The sequence below is a fragment of the Podarcis pityusensis genome, assembly GCF_964106645.2.
Source record: "Podarcis pityusensis genome assembly, chromosome: 2".
In the NCBI taxonomy this organism is placed as follows: Eukaryota; Metazoa; Chordata; class Lepidosauria; order Squamata; family Lacertidae; genus Podarcis; species Podarcis pityusensis.
Genome location: NC_138029.1, coordinates 49,557,955 through 49,583,145, shown reverse-complemented (window position 1 = coordinate 49,583,145; position 25,191 = coordinate 49,557,955). Strand labels below are relative to the sequence as shown.

The 25,191-nt window shown below is 40.1% G+C and overlaps 1 protein-coding gene across 6 annotated transcripts; it reads right to left on the bottom strand.

Annotated features, from left to right (window-relative positions):
- Nucleotides 1-1,971: 1,971 nt before the first annotated feature.
- SPDL1 (spindle apparatus coiled-coil protein 1) lies at nucleotides 1,972-25,086 on the bottom strand. 6 transcript variants are annotated; one of them, XM_080995254.1, is made up of 13 exons: nucleotides 24,942-25,084; nucleotides 20,182-20,293; nucleotides 18,126-18,312; nucleotides 16,496-16,672; nucleotides 15,769-15,963; nucleotides 15,380-15,529; nucleotides 14,828-14,926; nucleotides 13,021-13,131; nucleotides 12,025-12,165; nucleotides 10,580-10,686; nucleotides 9,579-9,766; nucleotides 7,301-7,613; nucleotides 1,972-2,621 (listed from the first exon to the last, which is right to left on the bottom strand). In XM_080995254.1, the coding sequence occupies exons 3-13, from the start codon at nucleotides 18,294-18,296 to the stop codon at nucleotides 2,468-2,470; spliced, it is 1,806 nt and encodes a 601-aa protein (XP_080851380.1). In that variant the 5' UTR covers nucleotides 18,297-18,312; nucleotides 20,182-20,293; nucleotides 24,942-25,084; the 3' UTR covers nucleotides 1,972-2,467. The 6 variants fall into 6 exon arrangements, with proteins under 6 accessions (XP_080851380.1, XP_080851381.1, XP_080851376.1 ...); XM_080995255.1 differs by having other exon boundaries at nucleotides 10,580-10,683; XM_080995250.1 differs by lacking the exon at nucleotides 1,972-2,621 and having other exon boundaries at nucleotides 2,826-7,613; nucleotides 24,942-25,086.
- Between the last annotated feature and the right edge of the window lie 105 nt (nucleotides 25,087-25,191).

Genomic DNA, 25,191 nt, shown 5'->3' with positions numbered 1-25,191 from the left:
AAGATTTTAGGGGAAAGGTTATGTATAAGAGATGCTTTACTTCTCCCATTGCGATGATTTCCCAAATGTTCATTCTTCAGTCATAAAAGACAAAAGTATACTTTTCCCCATGCCTGGCAGGATTTGTATTTTTCCATTTTATACCGAGAAACATGTATTGTTGGGGAAAGGCCATGCAGCAGTTTCGCTGTTATTCCACTAGCCTGACCAGGTCGGAAATGTGGAGGCAGAATAATGGAGGAACATTGAGACACCACTGAGACTGAGAAAAGGATAAAATGAGGACTGCAGCCATGGTAAAACCAGGACCCTATCAAAGGGAGTGGGAACTACAGGATCTGAACAATAGAATGCTTTAGCTTTATTCAGTATTAAAGATATAGCATCACGAACAAACAGTAATATCTGTGCTTAAGAGAGCCTGGTGTTGTTACACAGCAGTCTGCTTTACCCATGCTGCAGGATAGACTACTTCTCTTCAGTTCCAGCTGTACTGCCAGTCTTCCTTCTCCCCTGCCTGCAATGAGCCATTCTGTGCTCTCCGAGCAAACATATCTGATTTGTCCGTTTTGGTCACTACCCCTCTCTTATTTTGGAGGTTTTCACGGTGTGGATACACTTGCTGTCTTAAATTATTTAATTTGAACACTGGAGTAGAACGGCAGCTGCCTTCTGTTTGACAGGACACATTAAAGTAACGTTTTGGTGTGGACCAGAAAGGGATTTGTTGAAACAATGAGATTGTTCTGTTTCTTCTAGTCATTCTGTCATTCTACCACACTGTTGCCAAATTTCTTCTTTTTGTCATTCTCTGAACATTCTGGGCAACTAGGTTATTGCATAGCTGTTTTCTCCTCCTGCCCTTTAGAGTTTTCCCCTAAATATTCTTTGTTTGTTTTTTTGTAACTCCCTTCTTCATGCGTGGCCTGGTATGGCTACATAAGGATAGATGCTAGGAGTGAAATTCAATGTAGCCTTATGTCTCTTCTTCCATCAGCACAAGGATTTCTCTTGCACAGTAAAGGTCTCCACCTCCCATCACAACACTGCTAAATCTGTTGTAGAGTCCCCCAACCATCTGGAGCAGATTTGAAGATGAGGGGCAAATGCAGGGGGAGGAGAGGAGGTGAAGTCCCATTGTACAAACAGAAATCTTTTTGCTTACAGGATACAATAGTGGTGTACTCGAATTAGTAATTAGTAACACCAAAACTTGTATCATTGTATATAGCTCACTCTTAAAAGTGTATCCATAGTAAGACTATGAATCAAGCATGCAGTTCAATCTGAGATATACCGTATTTTTCGCCCTATAGGACGCACTTTCTCCCCTCCAAAAATGAAGGGGAAATGTGGGTGCGTCCTATGGGGCGAATACAGGCTTTCGCTGAAGCCTGGAGAGCGAGAGGCTCTCGCTCTCCAGGCTTCAGGAAGCTCTGCGCAACCCTCCAGAGCCCGGCGCGAAGCTGCGCTAGGCTCCGGAGGGTCGCGCAGAGCTGCCTGCCCTCCCGGGGTCCGCGCAGCTCTGCGCGACCCTCCGGAGCCCGGCCCCAAGCTGTGCCGGGCTCCGGAGGGTTGCGCAGAGCGGCCTGCATTAGGAAGCCTCAGCGTGCCCGGGCTTCGCACAGCTGTCCGCAAGCCTGGGTAGACCGGTGCGGCTCCCTAGGCTTGCGGATAGCAGGCTCTTCTGGGGGCTGGGGTCGGGGGAAGCTCGGGCTTCCCCCGCGCCAGCCCCGTGCCTGGGGGGGAAATAAATTTTTTTCTTTATTCCCCCCCCCAAAAAAAACCTAGGTGCGTCCTATAGGGCGGTGCGTCCTATGGGGCGAAAAATACGGTACAATACAGTATTTTAAAAACTGAGCTTTGGCTGGAGCTTGGTTTTAGTATGACAGAACCATTTGACTGACAGAAGAATCAGAAAGATGGGTTGCATTTCACCTTTAAGCTTTCGTTTAAAAAAACCCACACACCTAAAGGTGTAGAATTTATTAATAAAGAATCGAGATTACAAATTGAATAAATCAAAAAATTTATTTAAGTCAAACATGGTCAATCTTTCATAACATTAGTACATCTGAAAAGATCAGAAATGTAGTTAAAGAGGCAAGAGAATTACTAATCTACATTTTGCCTCATAAGAATAAACTTGCCAGCCCAGTGTGCAATTAATGTCACATTTTAACAGGTACCTGAAACTATTACACATTTCTGCTTTGTTAACCAACCAGTTGATGCGCTTATTTTACTTCTTCTAGAGCAACAGCTTTTGAGGTATATCACACAGCTCCTGTAGTAGAATCTGAAGAATTTAGTTTCTGTTTTGCATATCTACTCAGCTAAGGCGACATGATAAAGGTTGCCTATATGATGTCTGAGTTTTTAATAAAAGGCACTGAAGAAGATAACCAAATGTTCTAGTAGATTGCTGTACACTTAAATACCTCAGTAACAGAAAAGGCTATTCAATTTATTGTTGAGTACACTGAGTATCAGGATCTTGTTTGGGAGCCATAAACATTATGGGGTATGTTTTCTTGTGGCTTTTCTTCTCATGTTTTCTTGTCTGTTCAGCTGCAACAGTGTAGTTTTCTTCTGTCTTTATTCCAGGGTCAGATGTTAACCTATAGGTAAAGCAACCACTCTCGTTTCACTCTAAATTTTAATAATGAATGCTGAAGTTGACAAACTACTACCCAAAACATGTTAAACATGTTAAATACCATAAAATTAAGCTATTGTTTCCTTGTTCACAGGCACTATTAGCTTCTGAACACTTTTACATCAAGCCATGCCAAAAATGTAAAAAGCAGACATACAAGAAGCCATGGAGACAACACAAGTTTACTAAAAAGAACAAAATTACATTATGTGTTAGGTACAATCAGAAGTTAGTGTTAATCTCCTCACTAGGTTTACCAGCTGCTGGAGTAAGCATATTAAGCAGTACTGTTTGTACATTTGGTACATAAACAAGAAATCTTTTTCTAGCTTGACTAGTGCAAAAATTGGGAATTAAACTGTTTCAAATCAGAATACCACAGGGGCTTCAGGCAGCATAAAGGTTAAAATAGCCATTCATCTTTGAGATACAAGAATTACTTCTAGGTGAATAGACAAGAAAGCTGTCATAAAGTGGAAGGAAAATAGTGGTCTCATTTTAGGCTAAAAAAAAACATTCATAATAGACAGAATACAACACTGTAGAGTGTTTGCACATCATGGCAAAATAGAAAACATGTACAATAGCCCCAATTTAGATTGCCAACTGTCAACAGCATGCCCCAAACACCACCTGCAAATGGAACATACCAAGAGTCTTAATTCTAGCATTTTGGGGCCTTTGTATCCTTCGCTTGTCTGTGACAGGAAAACGAATGAAGAAAGAAAAATTCAGTGGCTTACCCTCCCTCCCCCCACATCAGAGTGGCAGGATGAAGTGAGGATCTTGAAATCATCCTGTCAAAAGTAGTGCTTGGCAATACAAGAACATTTGTCCCCTTGACATCTACAGTCAGCATTGTGGGGACGTCATCCATGTGGTGCGATATGCTGCACATTTAGGGTATGGCTAATTTGCATACATCTGGGGTGCATACATCTGTTGGTGCATGGCACCAACAATCTCCCCCCCCCCCCAAAAAAAAACACCTGGCATTTGCCAATGTCCATTGTCCCTACAGATTTTATTTTATTCTTTAATTGAAGACTTAGAGATATTCTTTTAGCCTTGGTGGGTACTGGGCTGGCTGGAAAGTGAAGAGTGGGAATCCCACCACCCTGCCCTCTTTCTTACAATAATTTAAATGTACTGAATTTTAGTTAAGCCAATCTACTAATTTTTCACTTGGCAAAATTTATCTATTCAAGCTACTTAAGGAACTTTGTCTTTAGTGGAAATTGTTAATTTTTAAACGGTTGGTTAACTGTCTTCTTATTGTTTCCAGTTCTACAGTAGGATCAACTTCCAAATTCTGAACTATTTGTGTCTTTCGTGCAGACGTCAACCTCCACAATGCACAAACAGCCAAAGAAAAAGCAGTGCAGTGTTGAATCCTTAAATTGCCAATTCAAAAGACAGATCAGAATAAAACAAAGCTGTACCTGCATACAACTAAATGAAGTTTTTTTGCCCCACATTTTCAAAAGTTCTACCCCAACTTGACATGCAAGACTTCCATCTCTCAGAAACAACTCCATGGCTTTCAACACCTTCTCTTTAAAATTAAATCCCTCCTTTGTAATCTCACTAATTATTCTCTCCTCTGACCAAATATCCCTTCTATTTAATGTGCCAAACCTTCCACACCCAACTACCTTCTTCACATGACTAATATCCATCAGATTCAACATCTTAAACATATCATAACATCTTAACCCCAACCCTGTGTCTACATGCTTCATCCTTTTAGCTGATCATTTTGAATATAGAACGTCCTTAAAATTATTATTATTAAATTATTTATTATTATTATTATTATTATTATTATTATACCACCACCCTATACCTGTAGGTCTCAGGATGGTTCACAACGTGGCTGGCTGTATAAGCAACCCCTCACATACATCTGCCATTAGTAGGTTTTCATTCTGAAAATACTCGCACATGTATTTCCAGGGCTTTCCCTAGGTTTTTTCTGTTTTGTTTTTGGAGGGGGGCGGGGAGGTAGTAATCTGAAAAAAATGCCAACACAACACAACACAACACAACAAATGCAATAAGGATTATTTTTCTAGTACTACCTGCCCAAGTCAATCAGCTATTATATGTAATTTAAGTCACGGAATTCTTGCTTCTGATTGTATTGCAAGTGCAATAATGCCCATGCAATGGGACCAAATGTGCATTAACCTCAGCACTGCAATTCTTTATTCCACTCCAAGCCTGGCTATATGTCTGACATTTTTTGTCTTATCTGGATTTGTTGGTAATCATTTTCCTTACCCCTGGAAAAGAATTCTAAAGTAGTGTATGTAGTCTCCAGGAGAGCATAATGATTCACAAGTGCACAAGATCAAATAACACATACCATGTCAAATACACAAGACAAAAAGCCTCATCAGTGTTCCCCCCCTACACCGCCACTTACGTAGTAAATGTAACCACCTACAGAGCACCAATGCCCTAATATTCTTCTACTAACCCTATTAGACAGTCTCCATTTCTAGCTCCCACCTAACCACCTCACTTTCTACACACACAGACTTTTATCAAGTCACTAATATCAAACTGTTTCTTTCCCTTTTCCTAAATTACTATGCTGGACAATACAAGCATGCAATAACTTGGTTTTACAGGATTGCTTGCGTAAGATTTGTGCAATACTATTCACACTTACTTAGGGACACGGGTGACGCTGTGGGTTAAACCACAGAGCCTTTCAGAAGGTTGGCGGTTCGAATCCCCGCAACGGGGTGAACTCCCGTTGCTCGGTCCCTGCTCCTGCCAACCTAACAGTTCAAAAGCACGTCAAAGTGCAAATAGATAAATAGGTACCACTCTGGCAGGAAGGTAAACGGTGTTTCCGTGCGCTGCTCTGGTTCGCCAGAAGCGGCTTAGCCATGCTGGCCACATGACCCGGAAGCTATACGCCGGCTCCCTCGGCCAATAAAGCGAGATGAGTGCCGCAACCCCAGAGTCGGTCACGACTAGACCTAATGGTCAGGGGTCCCTTTACCTGTACCTTTATTCACACTTACTTGGGAATAAGTCCCACTGAAGTCAGTATGACTTACTTCTGAGTAGAAATACATAGATCATACTGTTAGCCAATTTTTTTTTTAAAAAAACCCACTTATTACTACAACCACTGATCACAGCTATCCAAGCAAATTTTACCTATCAATTTAAAAAATCCTGAAACTGTCTATCCCAGGGATGCCTGCAGCCCAGTCCTAGACTGTGAAACCATTTTTATTGGCCTGCCACTATCCTCCAAAATCAGGATCCATCTTTTGACCTTTGAAAAATGTCTCTTCTCCTTCTGGCATGGTGCCTGAAATGATGCGCAAGTGAAGTGGGAAGAGAGCTCCTTCCTGGTTTCCCGGGCTCCTAGGACCTTTTTACAACGGCACCAAACCAGAAGGAGAAACGCCGCTTTTCAAAAATTAAAAAAGATGCTCCATTCTGGGCTTTCACCCCCATTGGAGCACTGGGGTAGAAAGGTGCACTGGATGTAGTGTGTGCATGCTGTATGCACACAAGTGTAAGTGTACATTGGCCATACCTATCGCTGGCTGACATACAACCCTTGTAGGCTTGGCCAATCCTCAATGCAGCTCTCTGGCTATAAAAGGTTTGTCACCCCTGGTCTAAGCAATCTTGTACAGTGGTACCTTGGTTGTCGAACTTAATCCATTCCGGGAGTCTGTTCGACTCCCAGAACCGTTCGAAAACCAAGGTGTGGCTTCCAATTGGCTGCAGGAGCTTCCTGCACTCAATCAGAAGCCGCGGAAGCCGTGTCGGACGTTCAGCTTCCCAAAAAAGTTCGCAAACCGGAACGCTTACTTCCAGGTTTGTGGCGTTCGGGAGCCAATTTGTTCGGGAACCAAGCCGTTCAACAACCAACGTACCACTGTATTTGAATGTCTGAGACAAGTTACGTAGTGTATCTGGACAAGTCAGACCTTCACTGCTAATCTTCCCAAGAGCATAAAAACAGAAATATATATCAATTAGAAAATACAACTTGGTTGTGGGGGGTGAAGAAACACCAAAGCAAAACATAATCTGTAATTACATTAACACAAAAAATAAACTGCTGGGAGTTTAATAGCCATATAATGGCCTTCCATATAGTTACCTAGTTTCTCCACCCATTTCAACACTAAATTTCTATATCCACTTATTAAAAACCTTGGCGCTTTAAGTTTAAAATTTATTCTGAAAGCTAACAATAGTTTTTCAGGCATTTTCATCATGAAGTTAACACTGCAAATTTTTGCAGAGATCGTATGCAAATTGAAAAATAAGCTGGAAAGTACAATAGTGTGAATTACACAACTGCCAATGCAGAGGGAAAATGTAGTGCAAGCACGAGATTATTGCAGTGATTTTTCAAAGTGAAAGAACATTTCAGTTTTAAATCAGTCCATGATTTAAGAGTCCTTTTGATTCTCTGTAATTTTGATCTTTTTAAACAGTTTTGAAAATTTCAAACTAGGTAGCTGGAACTGAGGAACGACACTGCATGCAACACTGAGAAAGTAAATGAAGAAATGGATAGCATAGTTCATGCAGCGGAAAAAAAGTGATGCAGGTCTGTGCTGATTGCTTTGCTCATACATATTAGAAGACACTGACCTGGTAGAGAGGGAGGGTCCAATTTCATTCTTATCTTTCATATTTATAGCTGTCCTATCCAGTTCTTCCTCCTTGATTTTAACCTTCTTCCTTTCAGGTTGATCACTTCTCTGTTCAATTGCAGAAAGGGGAACTTTGTTCACTGATACGGCCTGAAGTGTGGTTTTCAGAGCATCCTCACTTAGTTTTGTCTCTTCCTTTTTCTGAGATAGCATACAAGAGGTTTCACACTCAGAAGACCCTCTGCTACTTAAGTTGTATGAAATCACATCCCCTGGAGCCTTCTTGAGATTGAACGAATCTCTCATTAACTCTAGAGTAAAAGAAAAATGAAACAAAACACACAATTGTTTTGGTCAAATAGGTTTGATTGACCTCTACCCCTTATCTATATTCATTCCTTTTTCATTAAAAGAAAATGCATTTTGGATCACCATGGCAAAATCTTAAGATTTCACAGTTTAACTACATTTTTGTTCCGTTTACTCAGAGCAACTGCAAGAAATATTTCAACATCCAGATCCCAAAAACATTTTTTGTAACTTTTATATATCTACAATCCTTAAGTCAATGTTCTGCTTGCAAAAGGAAAGCATAATATTGGATCAGAAAGAATTGTGTAAAACATTACCCTAAGCAAACTGGCACCGATTCTGGAGTAATGACATAGGCCTTGTTTTCATTGGTTAATTTTGCCATGACCAAGGATACAAGCATTCTGAGCAAAAGTGTTCTCTGAATGTTGCAAGATAGTAAAGCAATGTATTCATAGCAGGCCACAGGAAGCCCTCTTGTCTATAGCCAAGAATCAAATTAAGAACTTACCACACACTGTGGTAAAAATTTTTATGGTGGCTGCACGCCAACTCAAAGCAAACAACTAGAAAGGTAAAAGGAATATTTACTTTTTAAAATGGTACAAATGTATCAAACTTAAGTGGAATTAAAAGTCAAGAGACAGAATAAATTGGAAGATTATTTCAATGTACATTAGTATAACATTTTAATCATTGATAAACTAGTATTATTCCTCCCCATGCTTGTGGATGGATCCAATTTATAGATGAGGCTGCTGGATTATATTATAAAGGTTAATAATTGAGTCAAAGGGCTAATATTTCTTGCAGCCATACAAGTATTGAACAAATGTAGTGCATTTATTATTTTATTAGTAAAATACATATTTGATAGGTCGTATTCAACTAAGTTTTATTCTGAATAGACCCACTGGAAATAATGAACATAAAACTGTTGAATACCACCCAGTATCTCTAAAATACTATATAACACTGGGGCTGACCATGAAGGTTTCCAATGATTTCCCAAACTTTGAGCTTTCATCTTTTTAAAAAAGTGTCTCATCTTCCTAGAAAGTTATGGAGCAAAATGTGCAGGTAGCATTTAAGCAAATCTGTGAAATGAGAGTGGTGTGGCTACATTGTATACTTCTCCTGGTGTTGAGAAATGCTTCCTGTTATTAGATAGCAATAGCATTAGTTTGTCTAATGTCCTTAATAAGGATCAGCAGCACATAGCTGACATCTCACTGTAAGCATAAGGTTACTGGGAGTAGTTGTCTCTCTAATTTTGTATTATGCCAGTCCCAGGGAGAGCCATTTTCTATTATGCTGTGCCCACTCCACAGCTACCATTTTGTGCTCACTAGCCCAAAAATGTTGACAACTGCTGACATCATGTAATAACAAAAAACACCCTGTGATGCATCATGTTACACAAAATAAACTTATTTTCTAAAAAATGTCAAACGCTTCAATCTTTGCAATTAATCAAATTGCAAGTTCTTATTTTTTACATACATTAGAACAGAATAAAAGTCAGACACGTAACTAATTGATGCAGGTCCTTGAAAAACTCTTGGGCAAACACATACAACAGACCTCCTCATGAGAAGTGGGCTTTACTGCATTAATAACACTGCTTTATAACCACTACACAGCTGATTCACAGCAAGGAAAGAGGATCAGGATGAAGAAAAACCTTTGAACAGAAGGTAACTGAGCATATGCCAAGGCCAAGAAACGCTACGCTATCTAACCTCTCTGTTTTCCTACCAGCATTGATCAGCTTTATTGGATGGAGGCAAAAATACATAACTGACACTGGTCACATTATGCCATAACTTATCACACCAGGGATGAGGGCAGGGAAGCTACCCAACACATAATAAACTTATTCCAGGATACCTACAAAGCACAAATTGAATCATATGGCACTCCCTATTCACATACATACAAAATAAGGGAATAGAAATTGTTACCTTCAGGTTGATACTTTATTCTCAATTCATCCAGCAGCACACGCAAATTTATGCTCTCACTTTGAGAAGCCTCAAGTTGTCTTTCCTTTGCAAAGAGCTTCCGTTCCATCTCCAAAACGCGCTGACTCTCAAACAGAGCCTTCATCCGCTGTAGCGACAATTCACTTTTCAAATTTTCTATCTCTTTTCTGCAAAATAAATTATCTGTATGAATACCGAAATACATTGTTGCATTAACATTAAGTTCCTAGTGTTCTTACCATTCCAGCCTTGAACTCACCACCTTTCAGTACCAGGAAGAAAATCCTCCTATCCCATTTATTCCAATAATGTATGCATGTTATTAAGATAAACTACAGATTGACTAGCAGCAAACGTTTGTAAATTAGATTACTAGTGGGCCAGAATACAATAGAATTAGCAGATCCATTTAGGATCTGCTTATTCCTAAACAGGTTCATGCTGCTGCCTTATTTTATTTGTGTCTTCCTTGCATGGATTTGGGGACATCAATGTGCAACTTAATATGATGGTTGTGACAGAGTTGGATAGACACTGTGGAACAGGTTGTCAGTGTTACCATGTTTCTGCCATTACTCCTATGTTTTTACTACCTGTCTGGAAGAGAATGGGGTTCTGACTAGTAAATTTGTCTCAGAATTATGAAACAATACTTAACTTTAACTAAATAGGTTTTGTTTATTTGTATTTATTATGTATCTCATTTATTTCCCATCTTTCCTCAAATGACCGCAAGGTCTCGTATATGGTTCTCTTCCTCTACAATTTATTCTCACGAAAACCCTGTGAGAGAGGTTAGGCCGACAGACTGACTGACCCAAGACCACCCAGTGAGTTTCATGGCTAAGCAGAGATTTGAACGCTGGGCTCCTAGTTCCTACTCCACACTCAAACTACTACACCAGACTCAGAATCAGGTTGTCGGTTTCTATAACCAGCTGTGAGGTTTTAATACCACATTTCTAATTCATAAGACTTACCCTGAATTCTCAAGTTTCATTTGAAGCAAATCGGTGTAATATCCATCTTCAGATTCTGCATATTCTGAAGTGCTTGAAAGTTTCAGCGCTTTTGAATTTTCAGACTTCTGGGAAGATAATAATTATTATTTTTTTGAAAATATTGAGCTCTTTTCCTTTTGCCATTTCAGTCATCTGGGTTTGAATATTAATGGCAAAGAGGAAACTTTTTCATATAGACAACACTGACAGAAGTGTATCTCATTCAAATGTAATAATAAATTATGCTGCATATCAGCAGAGGAAGTTGCTATACCAAGTTCTCATCCCAACTTGGTCTACTTCTGGGCCAAGCCAGACTGGCTTTGTATCACCTGCCGGAAAGCTGAAGCACACCTTTCTGTTCAGTACTTTCTGGAATCACTACTGAAGGTGTTATCTACCAAGGGCAAAACTAAAGTAATAAATGGCAACCATTCAGCAATTCCTCAGCATGTCCCAAAATATGTTTTGGGTGTTAAATAATACCACAGGTGTTAAAATTTACAGTGGACAGTTTGATCAGTCTCTTCTTGCTTATACAAATAAGGTTGACTTCTGTTCTCCAGTCAGGAATATGTGACACTGAGCATAACCAAGCATACAAGAGTACAGTTTTACTCCAGGCAACTGTACTTCATTTAAACCAGGACTCAGTCCTTGTACTTTTTCAGAAAGTGTTCAACCCTGGAGCACAAATAAAAGAGGATGCCAGAGAATATTATATACATCTTTAAACTCTAATTAGAACCTATTGAAATATATCTGAAATGAGAAGGGCTCAGAACTTAGACATGGAAGATGTATCTTGCTAGGAATATGCACATACAAGTGGGGTCTCTTTTTACCATCACTTGTGACTGCAGGCTCCCGAGTGTGCATGGTAAATAGTTTTGAGGCTCCAAATAATGCTCCAAGGAGCTGGATCAACTCAACATCCAGATTATTTCAGTTATATTTAGATACAGTGGTACCTCAGGTTACAAACACCTCGGGTTACAAACACTTTGGGTTACAGACTCCACTAACCCGGAAGTAGTACCTTGGGTTAAGAACTTTACCTCAGGATGAGAAGAGAAATCGTTTGCCGGCAGCGCAGCAGCGGAAGGAGTCCCCATTAGCTAAAGTGGTACCTCAGGTTAAGAATGGACCTCCAGAATGAATTAAGTTCATAACCAGAGGTACCACTGTAATTTTGTAAATGTAGTTTTTTCCATTTACTTCCTGGCATAAATACTTGTCATACAATTAGTAACATTCTGTTTCAGTCAGATGCACAATGCATGCACATTGTCAAGTCAGCGATCCAGATTACCTGGTTCTGTGCTTACTGTGCATTATTTTCCATCACAGTTGTATGTGCTTCCTTACCCAATTACTAATACTTTAAAAAAACAAAACCAGAATTTTATTTTCCATGCATATACCATGGGTTTTTCCAGTTGCTTCACTTTCATTAGAAGTTCTTCTATTTCACCATTCTTTTGTTGAAGCATGCTTTGCAAACGTTCCAGCTGATCATGCTCCCCTTGTGAACCTTTCATCCGTAGAAGAGCAGCCATCTGTAGCTACAAGATAAACCAAATACTGGGTTGGCACTTTTACAAATATTCTGCAACTCAAGTCCCAGAACAGAATGACCAAGATTCAGAACACCAAGACACTAGTTATCTGAACTCAAAGAAGTTTTGAACTTGGTTTTCCCTCTGTACTCCATACCACATGTCAAATTGCTTTTGAAACTGATTGTTGGCTGAAAAGCTCTGCGTAATACATCATTGGTCTCAGCTGCTTAAAGTTATTGAAAATTCATTCGTGCATGTTTACCAGCCTCCATCATCTATTCAACAATAGCCATGCTATGAGCTGCTTGCTAGTAGCTGCTAGCTTATTTACCAGAACACAATGTTATCACTTTAAATTTCCTCCACTGACCCCCCATTCTGTAGGCTTATTTCACCAAAGTTTATCTCAGAGAGGCATATCAAACTAATACTGAGCTGACTGTGGCATTTGGAAGAGCCCTACAAGCAGGAGTCTTCTAGTGTAAGAACACTGGGGTTTGTTTATAGTATTTTTAAGTAAAATGAGATTTGATGCATTGTCGTCGGCCACTCTGAGCAAATTTGTAGAAAAGCAGTATGCAAACAGCAACTCAAAAGAACCCTTGTTTATGATCTCAAATTACACAACAACTACTAAAGGTCTTTATTGCTCAGCTTCTTAAACAGTGCTCATTTCTCCAAGCTGAGTTTTTAGAACATTCCTCACATCTTAAATCACTTTTTAAAAAACCCAATTCTATCATTTACGTATATGAAAAATAAATGACTCAGAGAGTACAGAACTCTAGCACACATACTTTTAATTCCTATCTTATAGTCTTTCAATTTCTAACAAAGGAAATGTTGACTTAATCATACCTTCAGTCTTTGCTGCTGTTCTCTAGTGAAAGAATACTGATTTTGTAGCAACTGATATTTTACTTTCATACTGATCAACTGACGCTCCATTTCTGCTCTACGGTCCTCTACCTACAACACATTAAGAAAAAAAACCTGTAAAGTTGGTTCCGGTATCATTTAAAATTTTATACTTTAGAAACTAATAGTAATGAAACCATAGTAATTTGTCTTTCACACCATCTTGTATGTTAGTGTCATTAGATATCTTTGCTTTATTAACCACCATGTCAACAGAAACATCTGTACCATTTGCATGAAGTACTGGCCAGATTACAGTGGTACCTCGGGTTACAGACACTTCAGGTTACATACGCTTCAGGTTACAGACTCCACTAACCCAGAAATATTACCTCGAGTTAAGAACTTTGCTTCAGGATGAGAACAGAAATTTTGCTCCGGCGGCATGGCAGCAGCAGGAGGCCCCATTAGATAAAGTGGTGCTTCAGGTTAAGAACAGTTTCAGGTTAAGAACGGACCTCCGGAACGAATTAAGTACTTAACCCGAGGTACCACTGTAGTAGCAAAATAATTAGTTGCCATGAAACCTGGCAGAAACATTTCTACAAGCATTTGAAGGAATACTTTATATTTAATATATGTAAAGTCATTAAGTAGTTATATATTACCACCACCACAAAGATTTCATGCACTCAGGCATAAAAGTTCAACCCTTCAATTAAGCACCAATATTTGTTAGAGCAATACACACTGACTCAGCCGATAATAATAATAATAATAAAGCATCCATCCATGATGTTCTAATTCTTTCTTTCAGATAGTGCTTCCTGCAGATCCAGCTCTGGGAGTTGGACAGGACACAACTCAAAGAGTTATTTCCTTACTAGGTGTTCTGAATTACTGCTGTTGTGCTACCTGTATTTATGGCCCTGGACTGTTCAGACTAACAGGAATCAGCATGCCCAACCTGCAGGCACTTGGCACACCAATTCAACATGCAGAAACACTTCAACAGAACTACTTCAACCAATCCAGAAGATTTTTGCAATGACATGGTCGTCTTGAAGTATTTCTACTATGAAAAGACATTAAGCTCAATAACTGTAAAGTATAGTGAACTAAAATATTTGTTTCAAGTATTATTCTGACTTTAAATTGAACAAATGATTCAAATACATTGGTCAGCTTTTGAAGTGAGCAAATGCAAGACCCCTGTATAACTAGATACAGATAGGTAGCCGTGTTGGTCTGCCATAGTCAAAATAAAAAAAATCCTTCCAGTAGCACCTTTAAGACCAACTAAGTTAGTTCTTGGTATGAGCTTTCGTGTGCAAGCACACTTCTTCAGATACACATATCTGAAGAAGTGTGCTTGCACACTTGTATCTGAAGAAGTGTGCTTGCACACGAAAGCTCATACCATGAACTAACTTAGTTGGTCTTAAAGGTGCTACTGGAAGGATTTTTTTTATTTATGTATAACTAGAAACACACTTTCTAAAAATCTTTGACACATATACTTTCCTGTCTTTTTAAAAAAATAATCTTATTAGGTTTTCGAGAATAAGTAAATATATAATCAAGGAAAGTTATTACTGTATTGAATAAAGTATGCTGATACAGTTGCATTACAGTATTATACTTCCCTCACCCTGCAAACTAACATACACAGAACCACTATAAGAAATAAACTGAAATAAAACGCAATACCCCTCCCTCACCCCCCACAGCCAACAACCCTTTGATTCCAAGTGTCATAAGAATGGCCCACACATACATTTTCTGTTAACAAAAACAAGATGAGTACCTCAGCGAATAAGGAATTGCCTTTACTGGAAGGATCCAGGGCTTCTTGCCGTGCATGGTCAAGCTGAAGCTGAAGGTCTCTATTTACTTCATGAGCTTTCTAAAATTGAGTCAAGGAAAATAGTTAGATCTCTCTTACATTTTCACAACTAAATTTGTGTTGTAGTGTAACACATGCTCTTCTTGATTTGTGGAGTTCACTTTCAGGATCACTGTTGTGTTGTTTAATAGTTAATGCAATAAATCTGTCACCACCACTGCAAAGGCACACCCAAAGAGCCTGCTCTTAAGTCACATCTAAGGAAAATGAAAGAAAAACTGACACGACTTCCCCACCTTCATGAATGCAAAGCCACAAGAGGCTTCTCACCACTGCAAACAGCATTTGAATGTTACTGCACCCATACAATGTCAAATAGTCAACCTGGTGTCAGGCAATATTTCAGCTAAAACTATCCAAATAGCCTTGGTTAGAAAACAAGCCCGCTGTTTCAGCATTAAATGTGTAGTGTTATTTTCACCATCGCTATCAGTAGGAAGCATGATACGTCACCTCTAACGCGTTACAGTATGAAACAATATCTTTTTCTCTGTCTTCTCTCTCCTCTTCAAGACGTGCCAGTCGATTAGTCAGATTGCTGTTTCCAAGTTCTAGTTGCTCCTTGCTGTACTGAAGATCATGTAACCTGTCCTCAAGGTCTGCCTATCACAAAATTTAGATACCATATGAGTAATTTACTTGCTAATTGTATATTCTGGAATCCTATTTTGCCTTTTCAATTATTTGTACAAGGCAAGGACTACAACCTGAAGCAGAGATGAATATTAGTACTAGTGCTTTTAAGGATATTAGACCATGATCAAATTTCTATAGCAGGGAGGGTGATTTTATCTGTGGTTTATTATTATTAAATACTTTATTCACACTAATTTGCTGCATACCTTTGCCTGCTCAAGTGCCACCAGCTCAAGTTGAAGATTGAGCACTTCTGAAGACATGGTTTCATGTACACGCTCTGACATCATGCGCAGTTCTTCTGTTTTAGAAGCAAGGACCTCCTTCAGATGGTCCACTTTGTGTTTTGACTGTTTCTCACTAAGAAGCGTTTCTTCTAGTTCAGATTTCAGTTTTTCCATCTTCAAAACAACACCCAGAGAAAGCACCTTTTGAGTTCAGAGTCCTTTAAGCATGTCCCTCTACCCATTTGTGAGCTGATTTTTCCAAACAGCTTAAGAAATTCATTATTTATTACATTTATATCCACTCTCTTCCATCATGGAACTGAAGGCAGCATGCATACGGTTCCCAGGAGGTCTCCCATTCCCATCAATATCCTATCAATATATGATAAGGAAGCCATCCCTTCCTCAGTATTTGCCCAACTCAAGCACATCTGAACTACATAGGATTTTAAGATTATGATATATGCTGTCATTAGAAAAACATTGTTCAGAATCCCAAACAAAAATACCATAATTCTATCATACACTATGTAATCATACACTTATAAGTGGCTAATTACCACGTTTAATAAGTGGCTCTTTATCACTCATCTATTCAAAACAGCTTTGTCAGCAACTGAATTATGTTTATAACAATTTTAAGATAGGCATTAATAATTGCTTTAAGGTATCACCTGCTGCACATAATACGTATTCTATCACCAACCTTATTCTTAAGTTCATTTGTTTCTTGTCCATGCATTCTTACTAGTTGTTCACGTAGTGTATCTAATTGTATATTTTGGTGTTGCTTAAGTGTTTCACATTCAAGGTTCATACTTTCTAGCATTCTGTTCTTTAGTTCTACTTCTCTCTGGAGAGTATATTTTTCTTGTTCAAAATTCTGAAAAATAAATTTCACATTTACAATGCAGGATAAAAGGACCTTCCATTAAGTATGTGGTCAAAAGTATAGGCCTTAGCAAGGATGGAAAGGTCCCTGTACACACTTGGGTTTCCCAAGCCTTCTTTTCTATTTCACCCACCAAAAGAGATCACCTGAGGTCCAAGAGTATGCACAAAGCACCACAAACACAGTGCACCCAGATGCAGGCAGAGGAGGTACAGTTTTCATCATGTGGCAGGGATTGCTTTTTAAAAAATCAGGCTTATTTTATGTGAGACAAGGTATTAAGTTATGAAGAGTTTCATAGGCCCCTGTGATGGCCTATGAGACATGCAAACGTGGAAGACTGGTCTTCCTTCTTGCCCACCCACCCATGCACACACAGCTACCCCAACCAAACATCACGAACTAGGCTTATGGGAAGCTTGTGCTCCTTTCTGCCAACAGCAGATAATGAAAGAGGGACTTCAAAAACTAAACTTTGTTGCTGTACACATCTTATGCTGCCTACCTCTTCACAAGCATGCCTCACCACAGGCAGTATGTGCTGCCTTTAGCTTTAGCAGGCAGAAAATTGTCAGAGCATGTCTCATAGCTACTGTGTCATTAACAGACTTGCTTAATCCTATACATGACAGTGAGGTAGTGAGTAAAATACAGGTGAGCAGGAGAGATATTTCCATTACTTGGCTTCCATCTTTCTCCCCCCACCCCAGCAGCACGTTTCCCATGCATGTTTACACAGAAGCGAGTCCTATTTACTTCCTCCCAAAGTGCATCGACCTGTAGCCAAACTCTTTTAAGAGCAATAATATTTTGTAGCAGTTGATAATTTGTACAGTATCTGATTTCATAAACTTCCATGTTTTGTTTAGTACACATAGTGCTGTGTCCTGTGAATCCTCTTAAAACAGATTTAGGCAAAGCCAAATGACCTTGTGAACTACCCTGCACATATCATTGGGGGTCCCAAGCAGCTCTCAGTAGTACCAGATTGCTAATGCTTCTCATCCAGTACCATATTTTGTCCACGTCATGCTAAATAGCAGGTTAGGGTACAGCTTGTTTTTCTTAAAAAAAACAACAACCTGAAGTCACGTTTGTTGTTGAGGTACTACTAAAAGGCTTTGGCAAACCTGGAAGTTTTTGCAATAGGCATTCTGTACACATTGATCCAGAAATAGGTCTGAGAAGTCTGGGTTTAATGAGGCTTCCACTCTAGCAACATGTTGGCTGCTCTTTCAATTATCTTATAGGTACAGTAGCACTATGAGAGGATTGGATTTTATGGTTCGCTATCAAGCTCTGACACAGTTTGCTAGATACTCTTCTTACATGTTAAATATTTTAAATTTAATGGCTAACAGCTTTGGCTTTCATGCTCCCATCAGTAGGTAGAGTGGAATCAATCCAGGGAGAGCAACTTTCTGTTGATGGTTTAAAAGCTCACCTCCGTTATGGTGACTATTTCATTCTGCAATTTATCTAGCTGATTCTGTAACAAGCTCTCGCTCTCCACCAGATCTAAACCATATTGTGCTGCCTTTCTTCTTTCCTCCTCGGCTTCTTTGAGCTGACGTCGGAGACGTGAAATTGTTTCTTGATCGGGCTCCATTTTCATTAAAACTCACACTGTACTGTATGTAAATGAAGGAAACAATTAACAATATTAAGCCTATTTTGTTAATTCAGCTTTTACTGATAAGAGCGCTGATAAACTTGTGGTTTTAAACAAGAGGGCCATGCCATGGAGGCTACACGTGCCTAGCTCTTAAAAGAATAGACAACAGACTTCATCAGTTATACATGCTCAGCATTAAAGGGAAACAGTCTCTAGATTTAGGGACACATGAACAGGAGTTTTTAATCCAGAGCCAGAAGTCTTTTAATGATTGGGGGCAGCGGAGAAACAGCTATGTGTTTGGCACTCATAGCTTGACACCAGATCAGATACTGACTAGCCCTTTAACAAAGTGAGAAAATGGGAAGGACATTATTCTACTGTAGTTAAAACATCAATGGACCTTTAATCTCAAAGAGCAGGGGAAAGGGAGTAGAATGACAGGATGAGCACAAATACACGATTACCAGGTAGGTGGGCAACTGCCCCTAAGTATTTTTTCAGCAAAACTGCACCTAACTGCATATAAAACAAGACAATATAATGGGGAAAATCTTTGTCCAAGCAAGAAGCACAATACTGTAAAAGGTAAAGGTACCCCTAACCATTAGGTCCAGTTGCGGATGACTCTGGGGTTGTGTGATCATCTCACTCTATAGGCCGAGGGAGCCGGCGTTTGTCCGCAGACAGCTTCTGGGTCATGTGGCCAGCATGACTAAGCCGCTTCTAGCGAACCAGAGCAGCGCACGGAAATGCCGTTTACCTTCCCACCGGAGCGGTACCTATTTATCTACTTGCACTTCGACGTGCTTTCAAACTGCTGGGTGGGCAGGAGCAGGTACTGAGCAATGGGAGCTCACCCCGTCACAGGGATTCGAACCGCCAACCTTCCAATCGGCAAGCCCTAGGCTCTGTGTTTTAGACCACAGCGCCACCCGCGTCTCTGCATCTAACTGCATATAAAGCAAGAAAATATAACGGGGAAAATCTTTGTCCAAGCTAGAAGCACAATGCTGTAGCACTAACTAATTTGCACATTTTAACGCTTTTCATGTGGCACTGTTTGTAACTTTAAAACAGAAGGTTCCTCTCAGGGATGAGTACAACAGAATCTGCAAAGCTAAGTTTCCAGACTCAGGGCCAAACTAGCTGTTACTTTTACTGCATTGTTAGCAACAACAGCTGTCCGTTGCCCCCTCTGCTCACATCTTCCCCATCCCTAGTACAGTGGTACCTCGCAAGACGAATGCCTCGCAAGATGGAAAACTCGCAAAACGAAAGGGTTTTTGGTTTTTAGAGTTGCTTCACAAGACGATTTTCCCTATGGGCTTGCTTCACAAGACGGAAACGTCTTGCAAGTTTGTTTCCTTTTTCTTAAAACCGTTAATACAGTTGCGACTTGACTTCGAGGAGCAACTCATAGCATGCAGTGTGGTAGCCTTTTTTGAGGTTTTTGAAGACTTTGGTGATTTTTGAAGCTTTTCCAAAGCTTTTCCGACACCGTGCTTCGCAAGACGAAAAAAACCGCAAGACGAAAAAACTCGTGGAACGAATTAATTTCGTCTTGCGAGGCACCACTGTATTTAGTTTTTAAACTCAACCAGATATAGCTGCTAACCACAAGAGTATCTTTAATAATGGGGCACAGAAAGAATAAAAACAAAAGCTCTTTTTCCAAAATATACTGTCTAAGTAATGTGGTGGTTGGGGGTGGTTCCTGGGCAGACTGGCCTGATCAGGGGCAGAGGGGGTAGGCACTGTGCTCAGCCCTGATACACGGCTCTCATTACTAACATATGGTGATGCACACGTAAAGTGCGTCCAGCCTGCAATTTCAGATTCCGTGAACTGTAAAAGATGTTTTCTAATGTTAGCTGTTACTTACACAGTCACAGTGAAAATAAGTGTCTTTATCCGCTTCAACTTGATTAGGCTAGGTAGCTTCCGTCTGCACTGTAATCTCCATGATAATCTCCATTTTGGGCTTTCAGCAACTCCTGTGCATTTTCAAAGTAGAAACTGAGTGATAATCATGAAGTGGCACTAAAGAAGAAATATAGTATCAATACAAAACCAAGAGCTTTGTGATGGATTTTTAAAACTCAATTAACAGCTTGAATTGCATTTTTTGTTGTTGTTTGGAGGGGGGAGGACTGCAGCAGGAACACAAAATCCCACTTTTAGACATCCACTATACATTAACAACAAACTTAAGAATACAGCCCTGAGAACAAAACATAAAACAAAAAGAAATGTTTTCAATGTTATTCTATCTTATAGATAAAAAGACTAGTAACTCACCTTTAAGTGTATTCCATCTTAAGATATTGTAAACTAAAATTCAGTGACTTTTAATTAGCAAATAATCTACTTCTTTCTGCTCCAAAAAATCTTCAGCTGTTTCTATCACACTCACTGTTGCCTCCCAGAATAGGTAAAAATCACATGGTGAGATAATTGAAATGCAAATCCTTTTCAATCTACTTGGAGCAGCTGTTCACTATTTCCATGGCTGCCAAAGCCTACAAGCCTGTCAAAGAACAGTGGCTCTCTGTAACCAAGGCCAACATAGTTCTTGTCTCTCTTTGCGTTCCAGTACAAGCCGAGCCACAATAATAATTAAGCAAGGGTGTCCCCCCCCCATCATTGTTTACTAAGCTTTAATGAACTTTGGAGCTCAGCATATTAGATTCTTGGAAAGTTTACACCCAATTCCATTACGTAAAATTAACATTTAAAAAATTCTATGCTAACTATGTATAGTATACAATCGGGGCATTTCAACTGGTATCTTACTGTACACACTCTTCTACAGCTAATGACTTGGCAACAAAGACTCCTGCTATTTTACACTTCGAAGAGGAAACAGGAATAGAGAAAGGCATACGAGATAGATGCTTTTGATTGTTTGTACATAGATGCCTACTCAAAATAAAAGGGTAAAATTAATAGCGATCCCGTTTCATTGGGCTGTAGGTTATGACTTCCCTTATTAAGGGAGTGATAAACCGCTCTGGGTAGAAGACTATAAATACTCAACAAATAACATTTACAGAGCAATCCTAATCATGTTTACAGAGAAGTAAGCCCCGTTATGCTCAATTTGCTTTACCCACTGTTTAGGATTGAGGACTTATTATAATACAGTCTATCACAATAAAACATTCAAAACTCACCTGAACCTGTGGCTACTATCACCACAAGAATGGAAAGGAACTTGGGAAATCTAGGCTGTGACTCATCTTCATTGTACCACTTCAGATTAATGATTTCAGGGCCAGAAGGGAGACACAGCACAACTGTGCAGGGGTTTTTTCTTTATCTCAGATATGTTTCAAGGGGAAGTCTTATATAAAGAGCTCTCTCTACAACTATGCATGGTTTATTATTTTAATAACAAAGCAGAGATACAATCTATGCAGTTGCGCCTTAATTTTCACAATGTAATTTGGCCAAAAAAGGTGAGCATTAGATCTGAGTAAATACGGTATTACAGCGGATCACTTGCTACTGGGTTGATCCCTTTCCTTCCAACCCAGAACCTCTTATCTACGATTTATATGGAAGAGAAGAGGATGCCACCCTACAATTATATTTAGTTTTTATGGTTCCTCATATAAAACTAGGTGGCAAAATATAATCTAAGTTGCAATTACTCTACAAGTAAAAATTAGGACCACATATAAAAACATGGGATAGCTGCCCAGAAAAGCCAATGATGCAACAATTTGGACTGAATTCTGATTTGAGCCATATGCATTATATCCATCCTATTTCCTTGAAGATAGCACAAAGGGCTACCTTAGAATCTGCTAGCAAGCACAAATTCAAGAGCTAAGACATAACACTTAGTAGTTCACAAATTCTGGGCAGCTTTCCTAGTCAGCCAAGTATTGGTGGTTGCCAGAAGCCTGCCCCTCATCCAAAGCCTTATTCCTATTCATGTGCTAAACCTCTGAAATACATGTTCTCAAGTATCATTCCCTGTTCTATTGTTTGAGGTGGGGGTTACAGCATTAAAAACCAAATTAAAAATAATGTAATTTCATTACATATAGCCACAGCCCTCTTTTTCAGCTAGGAGGTTGAGAGGAGGCTGGGAGTCATTCTCAGTTATGACGGATCAGTGTTTGGATGCCCAATGTAATTTGTAGGGATGGCTCCTTCCCATCTCCAGCTAGAGCTAACCATGCTTACTGAAAGAGGTTGTCTCCTCAATTGCACATTTCAGAAGCTTTCATTTTCTGACCACTTCCATCAGGAGACCAAGGAGAGCAAATATTTCTTACCAATGCCTGCAAGCATTTAGGAGCTACTACACAGGCTCTCCAACCCACCCTTTGTGACAAAAGGCTGGAGGAGAGGGAATGGGAAGAGGAAAGCTAGCCTGACAGCTAAGCAATGGAGCCAAAGGCCTTCATCAGGCTATTTGGGCTTCAGGATTTCAACAAGCTATCTGTACCTACCTTCAGCACAGTAAAAATAAGAGCAGAGCGAGAGAGCAAAAAAAGCCTGCCATGATGAAGCGCAGCCTCATCATTTCCCAACTTCATTGAAAGGCAAGTGGCTCAAGGCCGCACGGACTTCACTAGCCCAATACTGGAAAGAAGAAGGCGCCTCATCTAAAGAAGATTGGCAAGTTAAACTAATGGAATATGCTGAAATGGCAAAACTGACTATGAAATTAAGAGTTAAATTAACAAGTTAAAACAGTACAACGCATCATCAGAGATCTACAACCTCTCCTGGACAATGACAGTTCTCTTTCTCAAGCTCTGGGAGGAAGACCTTTCATTGCCTACAGACAGCCACCCAATCTTAAACAACTCCTAACCCACAATAATACTACAACCAGACTTAACACGGACACTGGCACCAGAGCCTGCAATAAACCCAGATGCCAACTTTGCTGCCACATACACCCGGACAACACCATTACTGGCCCCAACAACATCACACATACCATCTCGGGACTATTCAATTGCTCATCATCTAACATTGTGTATGGCATCAAATGCCAACAGTGTCCTTCAGCTCTCTATATTGGACAAACAGGCCAAACCTTACGCCAAAGAATAAATGGACATAAATCTGACATCAAGAATCACAAAACAGAGAAACCAGTAGGAGAACACTTCAATCTCCCAGGACATTCTATACAAGATCTCAAAGTAGCTGTTTTACTACAAAGGAATTTCAGAAATAGACTGGAAAGAGAAGCTGCTGAATTGCAACTCATTACCAAACTTAAAACCATGGAGAGACCTGGTTTGAACAAAGACATTGGATTCTTATCCCATTATACATGACTAAGCCATTTCTCACCTTCTCACCCCTTGCCTTTTCCTGTAAGACCTATTACAGTCGTTAAGAGTCGTCAGCAGGCTCATCTCAGCTATCTGCCAATCTCCCATTCCCACCACCCTTCTGAGTAATACCCCTCCCCACCTTCTCACTATATAGAAGGATCTGGCAACTTCTGTTTCAGTGTATTTGAAGAAGTGTGCTTGCACACGAAAGCTCATACCAAGAACTAACTTAGTTGGTCTTAAAGGTGCTACTGGAAGGATTTTTTTTATTTTGACTATGGCAGACCAACACGGCTACCTATCTGTATATGAAATTAAGAGGAAGAGAAGATAATGAATTTAAGGAAGAATGGAAAATGTTTATTGTATACAGTGGTACCTCGGGTTACATACGCTTCAGGTTACATATGCTTCAGGTTACATACGCTTCAGGTTACAGACTCCGCTAACCCAGAAATAGTGCTTCAGGTTAAGAACTTTGCTTCAGGATGAGAACAGAAATCGTGCTCCGGCGGTGCAGTGGCAGCGGGAGGCCCCATTAGCTAAAGTAGTGCTTCAGGTTAAGAACAGTTTCAGGTTAAGAACGGACCTCTGGAACGAATTAAGTACTTAACCCGAGGTACCACTGTATATACAGAGGCAATGTACACAGGTCAATACATTAGCAGGGTTTTAAGTTTACTTGTAATGTTATTATGAATGGATAATACATTATTTAAATATGTTATAAACTTAACAATGGACATGCACTATCTTGATAAATTATTGAACTAAGGAAGGGATTAGAGGGAAGTCAATTTGTTTTGTTATTATTTTTTGTTATTTTGGGGGAATTAATAAAATAATATTAAAAAGAAAGGCAAGTGGCTCAGGCGCCACTCAAGAAAGCAAGTTGAGGAAAACCGAGTGGAGGAAAGGATAAGCGAGAAGAGATGTGGAAAAAGACAAGAGGGAAGAGCATCCCTGTGTTTCATTTGCTTTGAAGTGAATTTGGAGGAGAAGTGAAGAAAGCCTCTTAGCACTAAATTCAGCAGGTGGATCTCCCCGCTCCCCAGAACAGAGATACAATTGGGTCGGGGTGTTTCACCTCAACTCGCGCCACTGAAAACTCAAGAGCAGGACCATTTTAAAAAGCCGTTGGCGACCATCGCAAAAGGGTTTCCTAGAGAAAGGCAGAGAGAGGAGGAGGAGCGGGGGTGGTGGGAGAATCCTTCCTCTGATAATCCTTCCACCCCACACCCGCCAAGCATTTCCCTCAGCAAACAGAGAAACAGGAAAGCCAAACGGAAAGAAAGAGAAAATAAACTCCTCTCGCCCCCTCTCAATTGCCGCTCACCTGCGTCTCCTTGCAAACGTCCCCAGTTCCGGCTGCTGGGGAAGCAACAGAAAGATCCGCCAGGTCCCCAGTTTAAATTTCGGGGCCCCCCCTCCGTCCCCGCGCGAGACGGCCCAAATCTCACGATACTTTATTGCTTTCCCTTTTGTGGGTTGATCGGGGCAGGGGGGCGGGGCAACCCAGCTCCAGATGCGCGCGCAGGTCAGGAAACCTCTCTGCGTTAAGCATCTAGCGAGAGCTCGTTTGAGGC